A 20,257-nucleotide genomic window follows, 5' to 3' on the forward strand; every position below is an offset into this window, starting at 1 on the left:
TGATGCAGGAGACGGCATCCAAGGAGGCTCAAGGCTCCTGGATCTCCCCTTGCCACCAGATCACAGCTTCTCATATCAGGGTTACAGCAGAGAGAAGCATTAAGGGGTTTCAGGTAGCAGAGAGGCTGTGAACAGCAGCTCCATCTGCTCACAGTGGGATGCTCAGGAAGAGAGGATGCTCTCAGCCATCCCTGAAGCATTTAGCTCCTCTGGATCAAATCACTGTCAAGAGGGAGTCAAAGGGGATCCCAAAGGGAGCCAACCCCATACATTGGTGGTGTTCTGCTCCCATTAGAACAAGGGGAAAGTTTGTCCTTCCCCAATGCATCCAGACGCTTCCTTCCTCCTGGCTGGGGATGGTGCTGCCAGCAAACCAGACACTCAATGCCAGGGGGTAACCAAAAGCCCTAGTGTTTGTACTTCCTGATAATCCAGATAAATGGGGAGGAAATGCAAGGAAGGAGGGAGGGAAGGGTGTGGAGCCAGGGGCTGGACTGGTTTGGAGCTCTTCCCCATTCACCTGCATTGCAATTCCCCCGGAGAGCTGAGCCCTTGCTCCCATTCCCAAGTGCTCCCATTCCCAAGTGCTCCCATTCCCAAGTGCTCCCATTCCCAAGTGCTCCCATTCCCAAATGCTCCCATTCCCAAATGCTCCCATTCCCAAGTGCTCCCAAGGGTGTTACTGCAACGTGTTCATTGCCACTGAGGGAAAAGCCCAGAAGCTTCCCAGCCCATAGGAAGAGGAAGTCAGGAGGTGGCTGTTCCTGCAGACACAGTTGACTACAGAGGATGGTGACAAATCAGCTCCACTCACAGGCATAGAGTCATGGAATTCCAGACTGCTTTGGGTTGAAGGGAGCTTAAAGCTCCTCCAGCTCCAACCCCAACCCCTTCCACTGGAGCAGCTGCTCCAAGCCCCTGTGTCCAACCTGGCCTTGAGCACTGCCAGGGATGGGGCAGCCACAGCTTCTCTGAGCAGTGTCCCACAAAGGTTTTCCTTACCCTGTTGAGACGTCTCCTGTGTCAGGAATCCTCATCTCGGGTACCACATCCAGACCATGGTTGGTTGGTCACTCACTGAGGCTTAGCCCATCTCTTCCCTTCTCCTTTCCCACTCCCTGAAAGGCTCCCACTGCTTCCCCAGGCATCCCAGCTGGGATGGAGGAGCTGAGCACCAGGACCCAGCAAGGGGCAGCCAATGGGGTTTTGGAACAGCCCTAACTCTTGTGATGGGCAGATCAGGTACAAATGAGCCCTCAGCACTCACAGCTGAAGGCAGCTCCTTTAATGGCTGCAGGAGTAGCAACACTCCACAGGTGGTGGGTTGGGGGCTCTCAACACCTTACAAAGGGCCAGCAAATGCTTTCCTTTTGGTTTCCAGTTGGGTTCTGGTTCCCAGAAGCTTTTTATGGGGTGAATTTGTGTGGATTTTGTTCTTCCTGCTTCCTCTTTCTTTCCTTTTTCCTCCCTCTGTCCTATCAGCCTCAACCCGACCAGGTTTACATCCCAAAGAGGTAAAGTGCAGCCCATGTGAGGGGCAATAAACCAAAGGTCAGGCACCCAGCTCAGCACTGCAGAGCAGTTCAGAAAGTGAAATTAAGAGCAAGTGAACAGGCACAGACCGAGTCAGCATCACCCATCCCAGAGCACTGACACGTACCCAGCTGAGCTGTTTCCAGCCTCTTTATGTGTTACAGGTGTTGGCTGCCACCAACAAATGCAAAGCAAACCCAAACCCTGACCCACAACACAAAGGGCTTGTTCTGTTCTGCCTCATTGCCACCAACAGGACTGCTTTGGGGTCACTCCTCATCCCACCACATGGGTGGCAATGAGGAGGGTGCTGCCCTTGTTCTGGGTGTTGCTCATAGGTGGTAACAGAGGGTTGGGGCTTAGACTGTGGCTTGTGGACACAAACCCCCTCCAGGTCTGGTTTGAGGCTGTCAGTGGTAATGGATGGAGGAAGGAGCTTCTGCTGCAGGTAAACCCAGAGGTGTCCATTTGCTGAGCCTCAGACACTGCTTCATCACTGAATTCACTTGTAAAAACACTGGGGAGAGAGGAGAGGAAAGGAATTGCACCCACAGCATCCCCTCATAATCCCAGGCTGGAGCCTGCCCCCATGCCTGACACTGCTGCCTCTCAATGAGAGCTGTGAGGAGCCCAGCAAAGCCAGGCTTTGTGCAGCTCTCATGCTCCCTAGGAAGACATCCATGGTTTCCCCTGGGGAGGAAGGGAATGGACTCGTCTGTGGCTTAACCTCAAACACTTTAAGCCATGGAGGCAGTTTGACTTGTTTTCAGTTCCTGATGCTCCTGGTGTTGTTCCTGGCTTGGGATATGGGGCTGTGCAAACTCCTTGAGGAAGGAAGAGGAAAACCATGTGTCCAGGTGTACTGATCAGGTGTAGATGGTGATTGTCTGCTCTAAGGTTGGGTAGTAAGAAATGGCTCCTCGGTTGATGTACATGACCACAGTGATATTGCACATTGCTCCTTGCTGACACTGCAGCCCTTAATATCTGTGTCCCAGACTGCGCCCAAGCAAAGCCTCTGATTGGAATTAGACCTCAAGAGGCTTGAGCCATGCCCAGATCCACATGAGAGGCAGGGGAAGGAGCCCTGTAGCACCAGGCACCTGCAGGCCAGCATCTCTTGGTGATCTCCAAATGGGCTTGGTGCATTGCTGACTCACCTCCACCGTCCCACCACCTGAGAACACCTAAGCTGCAGGAGACATCTGAGCTATGGGATGGGCAGTTTGCCCCATTGATGTCAAAGGGCTCATTCCCAAGCAGTGTGAGTCAGCATCCTCCAGCTGGGCCTGCAGAGCTGCAGCAGCTGAGAACCCAAGTCCAGCATCCAGCTCACTCCAATGAAGGCAGAGTAGGCTGGGAATAACATGGGGAAAACCATCAAATCCCAGCCTGGTTTGGGTTGAAGGGACCTTAAAGCTCCTCCAGCTCCAACCCCTTCCACTGGAGCAGCTGCTCCAAGCCCCTGTGTCCAACCTGGCCTTGAGCACTGCCAGGGATGGGGCAGCCACAGCTTCTCTGGGCACCCTGTGCCAGCGCCTCAGCACCCTCCCAGGGAACAGCTTCTGCCTTATCTCCAACCTAAACCCTCCCCTGTTTCAGTGTGAACCCATCACCCCTTACCCTATCACTACAGAAGGGACAGGTTGACAGAGTCATCATGGCATGAACAGCTCTTAGGGCTACTGTAGATCCATAGGACTGTCCGGTTGGATGCTGTGAGTTGCTGCTACTTGAATATGAAGCTGCTGAAGCTTCAGCAGCTTCAGTGACTGCCAGAGGAGCTGCAGCTCAATGGGATGAGCTCCTGCACTCACCTGGGCAGGAGCAGGTTGAGCAGGATCAATGGAGGGCAGATGTACCCGAGCTGTGCTGGCTGCTGGGCTCTGCCAGCATGAGCAGGTAACACCCTAGGTGTGGCCAGGGCACTGCATCAGCAGACATGGAAGCATCCTCTTCCCTCTGTACCAGCTTGGGAATGAAGAGGGAAAGTCCCTTATGTATGTGATTGAAGTTATGGGACATCCAATAGTCCAGCTTGGAAGGGAGACAGTTGAGGTGCTGCTGTCCTCGAGGTCTGGGATACAGCCCATGGTGTGGAGACAGTGAACAGGGAGCAGTGCATTACTGACAGAGCTGGGGGCATCCCATGATGCTGGCAGCTGGCAAGTGCCCCATGGACAAAAGGAGGTGGCCAGGCTGAGCATCTTGCCACAAGCCATTCAGGATGCCAAGAGTTTACACATGGCCAAATGCAGTTGGGCAAATACAGGGATGAGATGAAAAAGGGCAACAAAAGCTCCTAAATCCCAGTGCTGGAGGCTGGGAAACACTGCAGAGAGCCTCCCATGTGCCTGTCCTGTTCCTGTCATAGAACCATAGAATAGTTAGGACTGGAAAGGACCTTAAGATCACCCAGTTCCAACCCCTGCCATGGGCAGGGACACCTCACCCTAAACCATGGCACCCAAGGCTTCATCCAACCTGGCCTTGAACACTGCCAGGGATGGAGCATTCACAACCTCCCTGGGCAACCCATTCCAGTGCCTCAGCACCCTCACAGCAAAGAATTTCTGCCTTAGATCCAGTCTAAACCTCTGCTGTTTCAGTTTGAACCCATTACCCCTTGTCCTAGTCAGACTCCTGCCCCTGACAGCTCAATCTAAAGAGGACCTGGTTGGTCAGGACATCCAGCTCAGCAGTACCCCCACAGCAAGTACCAAGTGATCCATTGGGATCGCTCCTGCTTTCCCCAGCCCTGGTCTGCTATAGGGACTGATCCTGTTCCTTCCTCCCGGCCCTTGCAGCAGATCCGGGCGGGTTTGTGCCAGGACTGTTAAAACATTCCTGCAATGTAAGATTAGAAAGTGCCATTTCGATAAAGCCAAACTCACACATCCTTCTATTCTCCATGGAACAAAGAGCAAAGGGAACGTTCCTCTTCTGGCTTTGGAATGGGTTCTCATGGGACTGGTCTCTCCTTGGAACTGGCTGTTCACGATGCATCATCCAAGGGGATTGATGGCTATCCTGAAAGACACCAGAGATGAGCCCAGATGAGAGCTGAGCAGGCTGCAGAAGCCCAGAGGTTGGTGCTCACATGCAAGGGGAGGCTCCATAGCCTGCAGTGATGCTGCTTGAGCCATTTCCAGCTCTCACTCCTGGGATGCTCCTTCCGGAGTCGCATTCTGGAGCTGATCTGGTTGGAAAGTGTAGCATTGAGTTAAGAAATGTCCATGTGGGGGAATAGGGATCCAGCCCCATCAGTTCTTGCTCTGGTTGGTGGTGCCTGGGGCAGCAGGAGGCTGGAAGGGCTGAAGCTGCTCCTGGAGCCAACACTGACTCCTCACAGTGGCGAGGAGAGAATCAGGACCATTTGCTTGTCTTCAGCCTGGGTTTCAGGGTGAAAACCAAGTGGGAATGTGGAAGCAGGAGGGAGGAACTGCCAGGATAAGGTTGCTGTATCCAGCAGCATCCCTAAGGGTTAATACAAGGAGCAGTTTGCTGACTGAAGGCTCCAAATGCCACATGCAAGGACATCAAGAGGAGTCCCTTAAAGGTGTAGGCAATGCCTGAGCCCATGTGGATCAGCAGCACTTGTGGCCATGCCCATAGGAATGCCAGGCACTGCCTGCAGCTCTTCCCTGAGGGACAGCCCATTGCTTCCCCCAGCACCAGTTCTCCAAGCCAGGTAGCACATCCCAAGCAGCCACCTGTGTATCCCCCTTGGTGAGGCTGTAAATGTCTCTGGTGGGAGCAGAGCCCTAAGGAAGCACAGGAGACCTCCGTCAAGCCAATGAGCTGACATCCCAACTGTGATGTGTGGTTTGTGTCAGGAAAGGAGCCTGTTTCCTGCACAGGGATCTTGGGAATAGCACAGATTCTCCTCCCATCACTGCTTCCTTGTCCTTGGAACACTAACTCAGAGCAGGGCTATCCCCAGCCGGGCAGGGAAGGTTGGTTAAACATTCCCAACAGAACATGGTTTGTATCAGCAACAAGCGAGGGGGAGACTGTGGGAATCCAGGAATGTCAGCACATTGCAGGTAACACAAAGACTGACAGCAAATACCCACTTGGATGAACTCCCATTTCTGCCTTTGAGAGGTGACTGGGAAGTGATAAATCCCTGTTTTCCATATGGAGTTGTAGCTATCTTGACATATCCAGAGGGGCTGGTAAAGCATCGATCAGAGCAGACATCCTGGGATTGAAAAGGCCTGGAGCTGGGCTGGGAGCTGGGCTGGGGCAGCCTGAAGGGGAGAGCTGAGAGCAGCTCCAGTGCCTAAAGGGGCTGCAGGACACCTGGAGAGGGGCTTGGGACAAGGGATGTAGGGACAGGCCAAGGGGAATGGCTTGAACCTGCCCAAGAGAGGGGAGACTGAGCTGAGCTCTGAGGCAGAAGCTGTTCCCTGGGAGGGTGCTGAGGCGCTGGCACAGGGTGCCCAGAGAAGCTGTGGCTGCCCCATCCCTGGCAGTGCTCAAGGCCAGGTTGGACACAGGGGCTTGGAGCAGCTGCTCCAGTGGAAGGGGTTGGGGTTGGAGCTGGAGGAGCTTTGAGCTCCCTTCCAACCCAAACTGCTGTGAAACACAACAGAAAGAAGGAAGCTGGATGATGTTACCACTACAAGCACCCGGATGCTGCTGCCTGGACACTTTGTGCCCATTCCCCCCTCAGCAGCTCTCCTGAGCCATGTGAATGCTCCATCCCTGTGGATTCCAGCCCAGACATTAGTTCCTATTCCATGTGCCAGGCCCAGCTCTGGCTCTTTGTGCCCCTGCTCCAGCTCTCAGCCATGTACCCGCATCCCAGGGCAGCCAAAGGGAAGATGCCCCCATCAGAGCCCTGAGTGCACGGTGAGGGGCTGAATACACCCTCAAAGAGACACTGCAGACGCTGGCCTGGACCCTGCCCCATCTCCATGGGGTTCAGCTCCTCTTTCCCTGCAGTGACCATCGGAGCTCCCATGTGCCAGGCTTCAGTTCAAAGGAATTGTTAGCAAGTAGCCAAAAATACATGGGCAGGAAGGGAGGAGGAAGCAGGGAATGGGGTGGGAAGGGACGGCAGCCGGTGCTGCTGTGATTAGCCCCATAAGGATGGGGAAGCCATCGGCATCAAATGGGATGTGATGTGAGATGAATCTCCTGCCTCAAACCTTTGTCCCACTGGTCCAGAGTGAGGTTTACAGTGGGGAATGGGAGTTCCCAATGCATTCCCTGCCCCAGTCCCAACCTGCTGCGGGCAGATGTGTGCAAAGGGAGCAGGGTGAAGTAGCTACTCACTGGTGCAGGCAGAGGGAGATGGGCTGCAGCCTTCTCCCTTGCTTTGGGGTGGATATGGTGTCACCTACCTATATACCTATATACCTACCTATATACACCTACTTCCTATACAGGGGAGTGAGTAGCTCTTGGTTGAGGTTTAGCATTCATCTAACCCCACAGACCTCAGGGTGACCATGCTGGAGACAGACTGGGGCTAAACATGGATCCAAAACAGCTCTCAGCCTAATAACAGGCACTTCTCTGATGGAGAAAAGCTGTTGGCACACTCAGTGCCCTGCTGCATGCCTGAATTCCTGCCAAGGGAGTGAATCAGTGCTTAGGGAGTGACCAAAAATGCCCTTCCTTTAGGAGGGGTGGTGGAAACATCCCATCCATCCCAGCACCTCTGTCTTGCTCATGAACCATGGGGGAGTCCATAGGCAAGCAGAACTCCTTCTGACCTTCCCAAGGTGAGGGACCAGCACCCAGTTGTCTTTCCTTAAAGGATTCCAGCCTTGTTTGGGCTGGCACCAGCCAGGCAAGTGATGCTTGGGTTTAAGTATCAAGATCATCCTGGGATTAAAGGCTGTTGCTGGGAACTAATGTGGAAAAGGCCAGGTTGGACAGGGCCTGCAGTAGTGGAAGCCATCCCTGCCCATGGCAGGGGTTGGAACTGGATGATCTATGGTCCTTTCTGACCCAAGCCATTCTGGGATTCTAAAATCATAGAAGCAAGGACTGGTTTGGGTTGGAAAGGACCTCAAGATCATCCAGTTCCAACCCCTGCCATGGGCAGGGACACCTCACACTAAACCATGGCACCCAAGGCTTCATCCAACCTGGCCTTGAACACTGCCAGGGATGGAGCATTCACAACCTCCCTGGGCAACCCATTCCAGTGCCTCAGCACCCTCACAGCAAAGAATTTCTTCCTTAGATCCAGTCTAAACCTCTGCTGTTTCAGTTTGAACCCATTACCCCTTGTCCTATCACTACAGTCCCTAATGAACAGTCCCTCCCCAGCATCCCTATAGCCCCCTTCAGATACTGAAAGCTGCTCTGAGGTCTCCACGCAGCCTAATGAGTCATGGTGCCAAATTAACCTGTCAGACTTCATGTAAGAGCAGTACCAAAGTGGGATGCTGAGGCCAGCACAGGGGTGCACAGCAGGGACATGAGGGGTGCACAGCAGGGACATGAGGGGTCCCAGTGAACTTACACACTACAACATCAGTTAATGAACAGTGAAGCACTTGAATAAGCAGCTCAAAGGAGCTGTGACTGCAGAGGCCAGTCTGTCACTGACCTGTATGGCCACAGCTGGCTATAGGTGACCTGTGGCCATCAGGGACCCACAGGGACCAGTGGGGTGTGGGGTCAGGGTAGACCTGGCAGCTGATGGATGGACCAGAGCACTTGGAACCTTCTGGAAGGAGCAGTGTTGCTCCGGGTGCTTTGCATGCACACCCCATATGGGACAACCCTGAGCAGCTCAGCCTTGAAGTCCCACCATGAGGAAGACCAGTCAGAGCCTTCCCATCACTGTGGGACCCAGCAGGGACCCAGCAGGGACCCCAGCACCTTCTCCATCCCCAGCTCATCCTGCTTTGTCCAAGTCTCCCAACTGTTTCACACAAACCAGGAAAAGCCATAAGAGAAAGGAGAGATCCCATTGAGAGGTGCATGTAGGAACAGCAGACACTAACATAGGGTTTGGTTCCTGGATGGACATAGGGGTGATGCAGTGCCCTGCTTCAGTGCCCTGGGCCGTTATCCATCCCCTGCTCTGGAATATCACACACACACAGATGCAGAATTCCAGCTCCAGGCCAGGAAAACGGGATCATTCTGGGGGATGTGTTGAATAAGGACATAGGGAAACCTTCAGCACTACAACCATCAGTGCATTTCCTCATCAAACCCTATGGGTGCTGCCAGCCTGGCACAGGATGCTGCAGCCCTCCAGCCTTCCCCTTCTATCCTTGTCCCCATGGCTCCCATCCACCAGTCATGGGATGAGGGCTCAGGCTTTGCTCACAGGAGGTATGGGCACAAATAGCAACAGGAAAACTGGTGAGGAACACCTGGAATCCTGTGCTCAGCTCTGGGCCCCTCACCCCAAGAGAGACCTTGAGGGGCTGGATGGGGCCAGAGAAGGGCAATGGAGCTGGAGCAGGGCCTGGAGCACAAGAGATGGGGAAGGGCTGAGGGAGCTGCAGGGTTCAGATGGAGAAGAGAAGGCTCAGGGGGGACCTGATGGCTCCATAGGAGTGACTGAGAGGAGGATGGAGCCAGGAGGGGCTGGGCTCTGCTCCCAAGGAACAAGGGATGGGACAAGAGGAAACGGCCTCAAGCTGCACCAGGGCAGGTTCAGATGGAGCTGAGGAACAATTCCTGCCCCACAGGGTGCTCAGCATTGGAACAGGCTGCCCAGGGCAGGGCTGCAGGCACCGGCCCTGCAAGGGTTCACCCCCCTCAGTGCCATGGGGCAGGGGTGGCCTGGGCAGGGCTGGGAATGGTTGCACTGGATGGGATTGAGGCTCTTTCCCAGCCTGGTTGGCTCTATGATTCCATGACTCCACAATCCTTTCCCAGGCAGCCTTGGGAACACATCATGGCTTCCTGAGTGACTCACGTTACACTTTCTCCCATTGGAACAGTTTGGGAACTGGGGCTCTTGTAGTTAACCCCATTTAATGAGCTGTTACACAAGGCACATTCACCCACCTCCTTCCAGCCTTCCAAGAGCATCCATGGGTATTTGGCAGCTCTTTGTGGGCCTGTCCTAAACTGCAGCCCAAGCACAGGTAATGCTCAGCCAGCCTGGCAAGAGATGGGCTCAGCAAGCCCAGACCTGCTCCATGGCTTTCCTCCACCCGGCTCCCATAGGAGCCCTCCGGGAGGCAGGAAAAGGGTGAATCCAGGAGCTGTGACTCAGCACAGGGACTCTGCATCACCTCCTGCAGAGGGGTAGTGCAGATTGGGTCCAAGATCCTGGAGATTGGGCCTGTTTAGTGTTTCCTCTGGGTATTTATAGAGCAAGGCACTGTCTGGACTTGCTTTGGGTTGTGTTTCTTGAAGGGAGGTTGTTACGTCCTGGTAGGAATAGATGGGATCAGCCAGCAGCAGAACATTCCTCTTCCCAGCCTGAGAGCATCCAGGCCTGGACTCCTCATCCTCTGGGCTGGAAAGAGCCATAGGCAGCGTGTGGGTACCTGGGGGCACTTCCCAGTGCTGTCTGCAGGTGGTTGTTGAATGCTGGTTAATGGGGACACGTCTGCTCCATGGGTTCCTGAGCCACCGTTCAGCCCCTGGGAGCCAGCAGATCCTCAGATCCAGGGGCACTCAGCAGGGCTCAAACCAAACCTGGTGCTGGACAATGATCTGGATGTTCCCTTCTTGGTGTTATGGAGCCAATCTCTGCATTCCCATTGGTAGGGGATTGGAATTGGGGCATCTTAAGATGCTTTCCAACCTGAACCAGGAAATACTCTAAGCCCACATCACTGTTTGTGAGGAGGAGGAGGAGGAAGGCACAGGCTGCTTGGGAGCGTGATGCTCAGCACTGGATCTAGATCCTACCCTGATGCTCTGTGGTATTTGGGTACAACACACATGAAATGGCAATGGGGATCCCTCAGACCTGGTAGAGGAGATCAGAGCTGCCTCATCCTGAAGGAGCTGCTGCTGCTTCCCCCATGGAGGATGGAGAGCTCTTGGTTCTGTGCTCAGGCCTGTGTCAACCTGTTGGGCTGGGCTGTATTTATTCAGGTGCTTGTCTTCAGGAGGATCTCCCCAGTGTGAAACACCCATGGACACAGCAGGGAGTGTTTCTTCCTCACACTGAGCAGGTTGTACCCAGAGCAGGTTGTGGCCAGAACTGCTGGGACAGGGTACATGCCGTGCGTGCCCTGCGATGACACACGTGTTCACCCGCACCTCTTCCATAGGGCTTGTGTGTTCACAACCTGACCTGTGATCTTGGGTGTCTTTGTCACTGGCAGATAAGTGGAAGGGTGCCATGGGTTGGAGAGAGGGAGGGGGAATGATGTAAGGGCTGAGAGAGCTGGGCTGGGGCAGCCTGAAGGGGAGACCTGAGAGCAGCTCCAGTGCCTAAAGAGGCTGCAGGAAAGCTGGAGAGGGGCTTGGGACAAGGGATGTAGGGACAGGCCAAGGGGAATGGCTTGAACCTGCCCAAGAGAGGGGAGACTGAGCTGAGCTCTGAGGCAGAAGCTGTTCCCTGGGAGGGTGCTGAGGCGCTGGCACAGGGTGCCCAGAGAAGCTGTGGCTGCCCCATCCCTGGCAGTGCTCAAGGTCAGGATCTTTAAGGTCCCTTCCAACCCAGAGCACTCTGAGTCTGTGATTCTATGGACCTGGTCAGGAAACACTTGAGGCATCAAAGCTTATTGGACACCTCTGTGACATGGGGTTACCCCATCTCTGTCCCTGCCATGGCTCCAGGTGGGGAAACCTATCTCAACCCTAGTTTTTGTGGGCATTTTGGAAGTCCCATCACACCTGGCAGATGACAGTGGGATGGCCGATGGAAACAAGGACAGGCTCTGTTAGGAATGGGTTAGAGCAGACTAGGAAAAACTTACTCCTAGGTACCAGCTTAGGGGGTTGCATGTATTTCTACTGGTGTTCCATCAACAGCTGTTGTGTTTTGACAGGCAGTTCCCTGCTGCTACAGTCATGCATCCTAATGGCTGTTCATACTAACACTACCTGATTGTCATCTTAAAGATCCTCCTAGACCCATGATGAGCAACACTCACAGACACCAGATGCTGCTCTCCTTATTAACAGTGATAATAACAACAGCCCTAAAAGACACCACTAGTCCCCATTCTCAAGTTGCCCACTCAAGCCTCTTCCATGTGCTATGAGAACAAAGAGGAATGACCACAGCAGACAAGGGAGAAGTGGACATCCTAAACACAACACGGGACAATAGCAGCCCTCAGCCCAGAGCTCCTATTCCTTCCCCTCCCATTGAGCTCTCCACCCTTACAAGCTCATAGCTCCCTCATCAAAGAGACTCACACAAGCCAAAACAATGCATGGCTCGCTTCCATTTGCTATAAGAGCCCCCAGCTGTAGCCCAGACAACAATACCAGGCTCCTGCCATGGCTCTGGGTGTCTTCAGGAGGATATTTGAGCTCTGAGGATAGGACCGGCCGGAAGATCAGGGAGTGAGATTTCCTTTGCTTTCAAGCACAAAAGGGCTTCACCCACCTCCATGTCCTGCAGTAGGGATTTGTGCTGCCCTCCCCAAGGCCAGCACATCACATCTGGCCTGGGACAGTCCCAGTGCCAGCCTTTAGCCCCCTTTCCTCTTAAGTCCCCAGCAAAAGCATCCATGGCCTGGATCTGAGCCTGGCTTAGCTGCTGGATCCCATTAACCACCATGCTCATGAGCAAGGCTTAGGTGACCCATGAAGAAACTCTGCCCTGCATCACCAGATGGTCTTGAACTGGACTTGAATGGGCTGAGGGGAAGGCAGCCCCTGCAGAGCCTCACATTGAACAGCACCATTCACTGCTCACTTCCCTTCCTGGCTGCTGGGGAAGGAGCAGGATGCAGGGATACAGGAGGGAGATCAGGAACCCTCTAATGTGGGAAGCATGAACCACAGCTCAGTGACAGTGGGGAGAGGCTGTGTTCAGAGGCTGAGGGGTGAGAGAGCCCTTTGGGGTGCCCCATAGGGAGGGGGAGACCTGGGGAGCAGCAGCCACCCGGCCCCAGCCTCCTCTCATCCCTCAGGTCTTACCTTTGGTTCTGGCCCCAAAGGGCTCTCAGCCCTTTCTTCATCACCATAGAATGGGGCAGGAGACACTTCCAGCTCCTGGCTGCCCCAGGAACCTCTGGTCCAGCCTGGCTCCTATGGGAGCTGCTCCATGGCCTCCTCTGGCCTCTCTCCACCAGCTCCATGTCCCTCCTGTGCTGCTGCCCCACAGCTGGATCAGGGCTGCAAGGGGCAGGATCACCCCTTCACTTTCCTCATACTCAGTCCCTCTATCTCTTACTTTATCAAACCCATTACAAAGTCAGAACCTGGCCCCAAGCTTCCAGCTGGGATTCAGTTAATATCAGTTCATTTAAAGTGAACTAGAAGCTGTGGTGTGAGGCTCTGTCCTGGTTTCATTTGGCCAGCATCACAGCACACCCTCCATCACTGACAGCTGAACACAGCCCTAGCCCTCAATGCAGCAGCTGGGGGTGGGCAAAGGCTAAATAGTGCAAATAGCAGGATTAGATAAGCTGGAGCCCAGCAGGGCAGGACCTGCTGCCTTGGCACCACTCTCACTGCTCCCAGCTCCATGGAAGGGAAGACAGGCTTCCAATGGTGCTGGGTGACAGGAGAGGGGACACTGGGGTTCACTGTGCTGGAAGGGCCAAGCTGGACCAGGGTCACTTGATGGGATGTGTCAGAAGGAGCAGTTTATAAGCAGCCCCTCACTGGTAGGTCAATGGTGTTAATGCTGGGCCCAACAGAAGACTCTTGGAGCCCTGAGGACAACACAAGAGCTGGGTAGGGTGGATGTTCCTCAAGCAGCACATTCACAAGCCATTATGATACCTGCAGGGTCCAGTGGCCTTTCCACTAGCTGATGTACACAGCAGCTGATCCTGCCTTCCTCTTGAGAGCCCAGCTTATCCCATCACTGCTTCCTTATCAGCTATAGGGAGATAAAGAATTGGCTCATTTTATGGCAGGTCCCACTTCACCCTGCAGCTGAGCACCAACTTCTGCCACTGTCACAGGGGCTGCTCCTTTGGCTTTGACCAGGGATCCTCTAAGAGCAGGAGATGCCAACACTGTCCTTAGGACAGAGCTAACAACCAAGGTGACCTGGGCTGCATCCCACACAGCTGCTGTGTCACACTGGGGCCTGGGAACCAGTTTGGTGCCACTTAACTGGCATCACTGGGACTTCAGCCCATTGAGGACACAGCCCTGGGGCAGTAAGTGAAAGGGAGCCAGGAATGTTCCATTAACAGGCAGAAACATTCCCAGGTATGATCCTGAGCCCTGGCACCGATTGGATGGTGCAGGGTAAACAGACCAGGGCTGGGTTTATGAGAGCCCGTTCCCTTCTCCAGGTATCTGATGCTAATGGCCATAGAGATGCTGGAGATAGGAAGTGTAAAAGGAAACCAGCTATTAACAGAGGGAAAATTCACAGGTACCCAGGCTTGGGCCCAGGGACGGCTTCTATTACACTGGCAGGACACCAAGTGTCTGCTCTAACGTGTGTCTGTGTCTGTATCTGTGTGCACAGAGCTCGGTATCAACACGAGATGGAGAGGGGAGATTTTAACATAGGAGCTGCAAAACCCATGTCAGGGCAATGCCAACAGCGTCCCAGTGCTGGCACAGGGTGTTCCATAGCATCATAGAACCATAGAATAGTCAGGATTGGAAAGGACCTCAAGATCATCCAGTTCCAACCCCTGCCATGGGCAGGGACACCTCACACTAAACCATATCACCCAAGGCTTCATCCAGCCTGGCCTTGAACACTGCCAGGGATGGAGCATTCACAACCTCCCTGGGCAACCCATTCCAGTGCCTCAGCACCCTCACAGCAAAGAATTTCTTCCTTAGATCCAGTCTAAACCTCTGCTGTTTAAGTTTGAACCCATTACCCCTTGTCCTGTCACTGCAGTCTCTAATGAAGAGTCCCTCCCCAGCATCCCTATAGCCCCCTTCAGATACTGGAAGCTGCTCTGAGGTCTCCACGCAGCTTCTCTTCTCCAGGCTGAACAGCCCCAACTTTCTCAGCCTGTCTCCATACAGGAGCTGCTCCAGCCCCTGAGCATCCTCGTGGCCTCCTCTGGACTTGTTCCAACAGTTCCATGTCCTTTTTATGTTGAGGACACCAGAACTGCACACAATGCTCCAGGTGAGGTCTCACAAGAGCAGAGCAGAGGGGCAGGATCAGCTCCTTCAACCTGCTGGTCACACTCCTTTTGATGCAGCCCAGGATACGGTTGGTTTCTGGGCTATGAGCACACACTGAAGCTGCTCATGTTCATTTCTCATTGACCAACACCCCCAAGTCCTTCCCCACAGGACTACCATGGATTCCCACAAAACACATCCCTCTGAGCAACAGCTTCATTCAGAGCACACAGAAGCCCTGGGTCTGCCTTCAACTCGGGGTGAAACACAGCACAACACCCCAAATGAGTGCTCCCAATGGCAATGCAGGAAGGGATGGGTAAGGAATGCAGGGCAGCTCTGCTGACAGTCCAACAGGCCCTGCCCCAGACAGGAAACCCCAGGGATGACTCCAAAGGGATTTCACTTGCTTCAGCCTAAACTGAGCCAGGAAAACCCTATGGACAAGCACATTCAAAGGTGCCCTCGGGAATCCCACTGCAGACACTGGTTCCTTCCTTCAGGTCAGCAGGGAGTGTTTTAAACCCAAACCATGGTTTAACCATGGGATTCTGACCACCTTGTGGTGAGCAGGGTCTGACCCCAGCCCATGGCAGGAGCCTCCTGAGCTTCTCAAAGGGAGACTTTGTCTTTGCTTTGCTTCAGCTCCTGCCCTGGGGCAGAGGTGAATGTCTCAGATGCTCATACAGAGCATCCTGAGGTTTGGTTGTACCTTGGTTTATACCTTGTTTGCCCTTTACCTTTTCCCTGCCCTTGAAGTTGTGCTCTTGGAGCATCTCTCAGATCTTCTCTCATGGAATGTGTAATTCTCATCTGAAAGGGGAGGGGAATAACCTGCCTGTTTCTCACCAAGCACTCAGCCATCCCAGTGCACTCCTCTCCATCCTCATGTGCTAGTGGAGCAGCATCCACAGTTATCTCGCTATTCCCTATATGGCAATGCTCTGGGAAGGATGCTGTAACTGGTCTAGGGCTTGAAATTGCCATGTAACAGAAGATAATGGCACTACAGGCATGAAAATTAGACCTCAGAGCAGCTTCCAGTATCTGAAGGGGCCTACAGGGATGCTGGGATGGACTCTTCATTAGGGACTGTAGTGACAGGACAAGGGGTAATGGGTTCAAGCTTAAACAGCAGAGGTTTAGACTGGATCTAAGGAAGAAATTCTTTACTGTGAGGGTGCTGAGGCACTGGAATGGGTTGCCCAGGGAGGTTGTGAATGCTCCATCCCTGGCAGTGTTCAAGGCCAGGTTGGATGAAGCCTTGGGTGATATGGTTTAGTGTGAGGTGTCCCTGCCCATGGCAGGGGTTGGAACTGGATGGTCTTGAGGTCCTTTCCAACCCAAACTGTTCTATGGTTCTATTCTATGAAAAGTGACTCAGGACACTTACAGCACACGGCCACAATGATCCATGAGTGTGGTGATGGCATCTGACAGGCCACGAAGGCAAACCCCACATCCCCTCACCCATCCATCCCTGCTGGACCGCAGGCAGGGCTGCTTCACTGGGAAAACCCATGCTGGAGTATCCCAAAGTTGGGATGTGCCTGGAAGGAATGGGCAAGAGGGGAGAGGTGGGCATAGGGTTGGGAAAGGCATCCTGGTCAGAGCTGTGAGAGGTGTCTGAGCCCCATGGTGCTCCCTTCGGTGCCTGCAGACCCCAGATGACAGTGCAAGGGGCAGCACACACACGGATACATCATCTGATGGTGTTTGCTGACACTAACCCTGTCCCTTCTGCTGCAGGTGCCTGTCCTGTGAAGCGACATGAGTCTGAAGGGATCCCTCAGCAGCAACCCTGGCTCTTCAAAGTAAGGATATCCACAGTGGGCTTCCCCTTGCTGGCACCTCTCCTCCTCCCTACCAAACATGGGGATGCTCCCATTGCTCCCACTGCTCCCCAAGTCCCTGGGGCTTGTTTCACCCTCCACAAGCTGTGCCCATAGCCACTATCACTGCCTCATGTGTCCTGCACACTGGTCATGGCACAGTAGGTGTAGGGAAGAGAAGGACACCAGGAACCTCCCCACCTGCAGCTCGGATGCTTCAGCATCTTCTCTATGGAGCCAGAACCCCCAGCTCTGCCCCCTCTGGAGAGCAGGGTATAGGTGTGTGAGCACCAGGAACCACTGCCTGTGCTCAGGGGGATGCAGGGACAGTGCAGAGAGGGCCACTGGCTCCCAGCACCATGCAGGACAGTGCCTGAAACCTGAGCTCCTGTTTGATCCTCCCCTGCCAGGCCTGAGCTGCAGAACCTGCTCCTTCCTGCCTGGGCACCCATGCTTGGTGCCCAGAGAAGCTGTGGCTGCCCCATCCCTGGCAGTGCTCAAGGCCAGGTTGGACACAGGGGCTTGGAGCAGCTGCTCCAGTGGAAGGGGTTGGGATTGGATGCACTTTAAGCTCCCTTCATCCCAACCCATTCTGTGGTTCTATGAATTAGTTCTCCCACATTTTTGCATTGGACGTGTTCTATATTTGAGCCCTACCTTCAAGGAGCACATCTCAGAAGGGTCCATTAACCATGGATCTTAATCTTGGCCTTACACAACATTCAGGTAGGCTCAGGTACAGTGTGGAGGGCTCTCCATTTACCTGCCCTGCTCCCTCCAAGAACCCTGCTTACCACACACTGGGAGCCACTGTCCCTATAAGAGCCCCTCCAGAAGCAATGTCCTTCCAGGGGACACTGTGTGAAGGTAACTCCAGTGGGGCCAGGCCCCAATGGGCTCCTATGGCTCCTGTTCCCAGCTGCTGGGTTCAGTGATGCCCATGGTGTGGGGATCAGCTGGGGGTGCAGTGGGAGCTGCTGCCACAGGCAGCCAAGCAAAGGTAATCTGGAGTCATGGAATGGGTTGTGTTGGAAGGGACCTTAAAGCTCCTCCAACCCCAACCCCTTCCACTGGAGCAGCTGCTCCAAGCCCCATCCAGCCTGCCCTTGAACACTCACTATCATACATGTGCAACAGACGTGATGAGGGTAGGGCTGATCCCATTCACAACAGCCGCAGTGCTGACTGTGCTGTGAGCTACAGTGCGAGAGGAGGTGTTAACATCCAGGAGCTGATGGTTTCTTTGTACCTCTGTCTTTTCCAGTGGCAGCATGGGCAGAGCAGATGGAGCCTCCAAGCTGAGTGCAAAGGACCTGTATGGTGAGTTGTGTCCATAAACTCATCTAAGGCTTCAGTCTGAGCAAGCTGCTCTAGGGGAAGGTGTCCATGGCAGGGGTTGGAACTGGATGAGCTTTAAGGTCAATGCAAACCAGCCTGGGATTCTATGGCAAAAGCATCTCTGAGGATCTGGATGTGGTTGTTGGGGAGTTTTAGGCTGGAATTCAATCAGAGCCACGTGACTCCAGCTCTCCATACACCATAGGCTGGCGTGATGATAGGACAAGGGGTTGAAACTTAAACAGCAGAGGTTTAGACTGGATCTAAGGAGGAAGTTCTTTGCTGTGAGGGTGCTGAGGCACTGGAATGGGTTGCCCAGGGAGGTTGTGAATGCTCCATCCCTGGCAGTGTTCAAGGCCAGGTTGGATGAAGCCTTGGGTGCCATGGTTTAGTGTGAGGTGTCCCTGCCCATGGCAGAGGTTGGAACTGGATGATCTTAAGGTCCTTTCCAATCCTAACTATTCTATGATGTGGCAGCAAATGCCACCACCTCCTGTGCTGGACCCAGCTGTGGTTTGTGAGTGCACATCACTGCTCCCCTCACCCAGACCCTCTCCAGTGTGTTCCTGAGATACCCTGATAAAGGCCTAAGAGAAGAGATTGTCCTCATCAGGTTAATGATTATCCTCCTGTAACTACCCAGTGAACCATGACAACTGCATTGCCCTTTGGCTCTCTGGAGGCAGAGCCTCATAGCAGTGCTTATAAAGCACCCCAGCTCCAGAGCAGCCAGGGAGGCACTGGGTGAAGAGCTGCAGAGCACATGGAGGTATCAATACCCAGTAGTCCTGGGTCTTTGTAGGGCCCTTAATGGTGAAAACCTGGCCTGGGGAGTGGGAAGAACAGGCAGAAAGTTGTCACCTCCCTCAGTCACAGCCTGGATAAGAGCATGGGGGCAACACCAGCAGTTTGGGGGTCTCTGAGCCTCCAAACTGCCCCACCTGAGAGCTGTCAATGTGCCTGGTTGATGGTTCTGATGGGCACAAACCATCAGCCTGTGCCCCTCGGTGCAGAGCTGATGTTTGATGAGAAACCTCCCCTTGCAGCCCCCAAGTGAGGGGGTTTGTCCCTTTGGTGCTGAAGGGGTCTGGCTGGAGGGTGGTCAGTGTGGGGTGGGCTGGGGCAGGCTGTGCTTGGTGGATGCAGTGCTAAAGTCATTGATAACTGATCAGCTGCAAAGTGAAACAAGGGAATAGGTAGAAGAGAAACCTGCTCTTTGGGGTCTGCATGGTGCCCAAGGGGCAAGTGCCAAGTGGCTGAACCCATAACAGTGTTTTATCTGTGTCAGTCACTTGCCTGGAGCCCAAAGGACACAGGATGAGCCCAGAAGGAAGCAATGGGAGGAGATGTGGAAGTGTTCGGGTGCTGCCTCACTCTGCATGTAGCTCCTCCTGTCTCTAATGGCATCATTCCTTTTGCTGTGCCCCAAAGGCTCCTGCAGACCTGAGCAGGGCAGAAAGATCCCTGTGAGGTGAACAGAGCCCTACAACCATGTGTAGAAGTGAAGCAGAGACCCAATAACTATGCTGGATGCATGGCCAAGAAGCAGGTTGGCTCCATGGCTTGGAGCTATCAGGGTCTCAGGGTGGGATCTGAGGGTCAGCACAAGGACCAAGCCACAGTACCTCCAGTACCAAAGCCAGTGAAGGGAAAGGCCGAAACTGCCTTTAAAACAAACACACTTGCTCAAATAAGCCATTTTCAGTGCTGGGTTACAGGTTTTATGGGGCTTTTTTACCCATAGACACACCCCAAAAGCAAATTTACCAGGGATGGGATCTCTCAAACCAGATTCCAGCAAACCAGTCCTCAAGAGGGGTATATCAGCTGCCCATTAGTTCCCTGCAGCAGCCTGAAGCCAGCATATAAGGCCCAAGCCTTACATATAAGGCTATATAAGCATATAAGGCCCAAGCCAGTCTGGGATGCTCTGATTTACTGCATACAGCAGTTGGCTGGCTCAGCCCAGCACCACATGAGCCCATCCTGTGCATCCTCAGGGCTTTTCCTTGGCAGGACCTTAAGCCCAGCCCCAGTTTCCAGATGCTGTCAAAGGACACTCAGCATGTGTTAAACCAGGCTTTAAACACCTGGGTCCCCTTGGCACTGACATCTTCCCCCCCCAGCATCAGTTCCTGCTGTGAGCTGGCACATTTGGGGATGGAGAGCAGGCCAGAACTGGAATCCCAGGGAGAATTAGGTTTCCTAATGAAAACACATCACATGGAGCTGAGCTGGCCTTGATTCTGGGATCAGGATGCTGCCAAGGGACAGCTTGGAGCTGACACCACTGATATTCCCATTTCCCTCCAGTGTCATCAGGCTGAACCCTCATCCCTGTGCCTATGGAAGGGGTTGGGGTTGGAGCTGGAGGAGCT

General features: G+C 53.9%; 1 protein-coding gene across 2 annotated transcripts in view; it reads left to right on the top strand.

Annotated features, from left to right (window-relative positions):
- Positions 1-20,257, top strand: part of EPS8L2 (EPS8 signaling adaptor L2) — a 59,741-nt gene that overhangs the window by 2,623 nt on the left and 36,861 nt on the right. For both annotated transcript variants that reach the window (XM_034061490.1, XM_034061491.1), the window contains exons 2-3: positions 16,459-16,523; positions 17,806-17,861. In XM_034061490.1, coding sequence (XP_033917381.1) covers positions 16,480-16,523; positions 17,806-17,861 — 100 coding nt within the window. In that variant the 5' untranslated portion in view covers positions 16,459-16,479. The remainder of the gene's footprint in view (positions 1-16,458; positions 16,524-17,805; positions 17,862-20,257) is intronic.

The sequence above is a fragment of the Melopsittacus undulatus genome, chromosome 4 (genome assembly GCF_012275295.1).
Source record: "Melopsittacus undulatus isolate bMelUnd1 chromosome 4, bMelUnd1.mat.Z, whole genome shotgun sequence".
NCBI classification, from domain to species: Eukaryota; Metazoa; Chordata; class Aves; order Psittaciformes; family Psittaculidae; genus Melopsittacus; species Melopsittacus undulatus.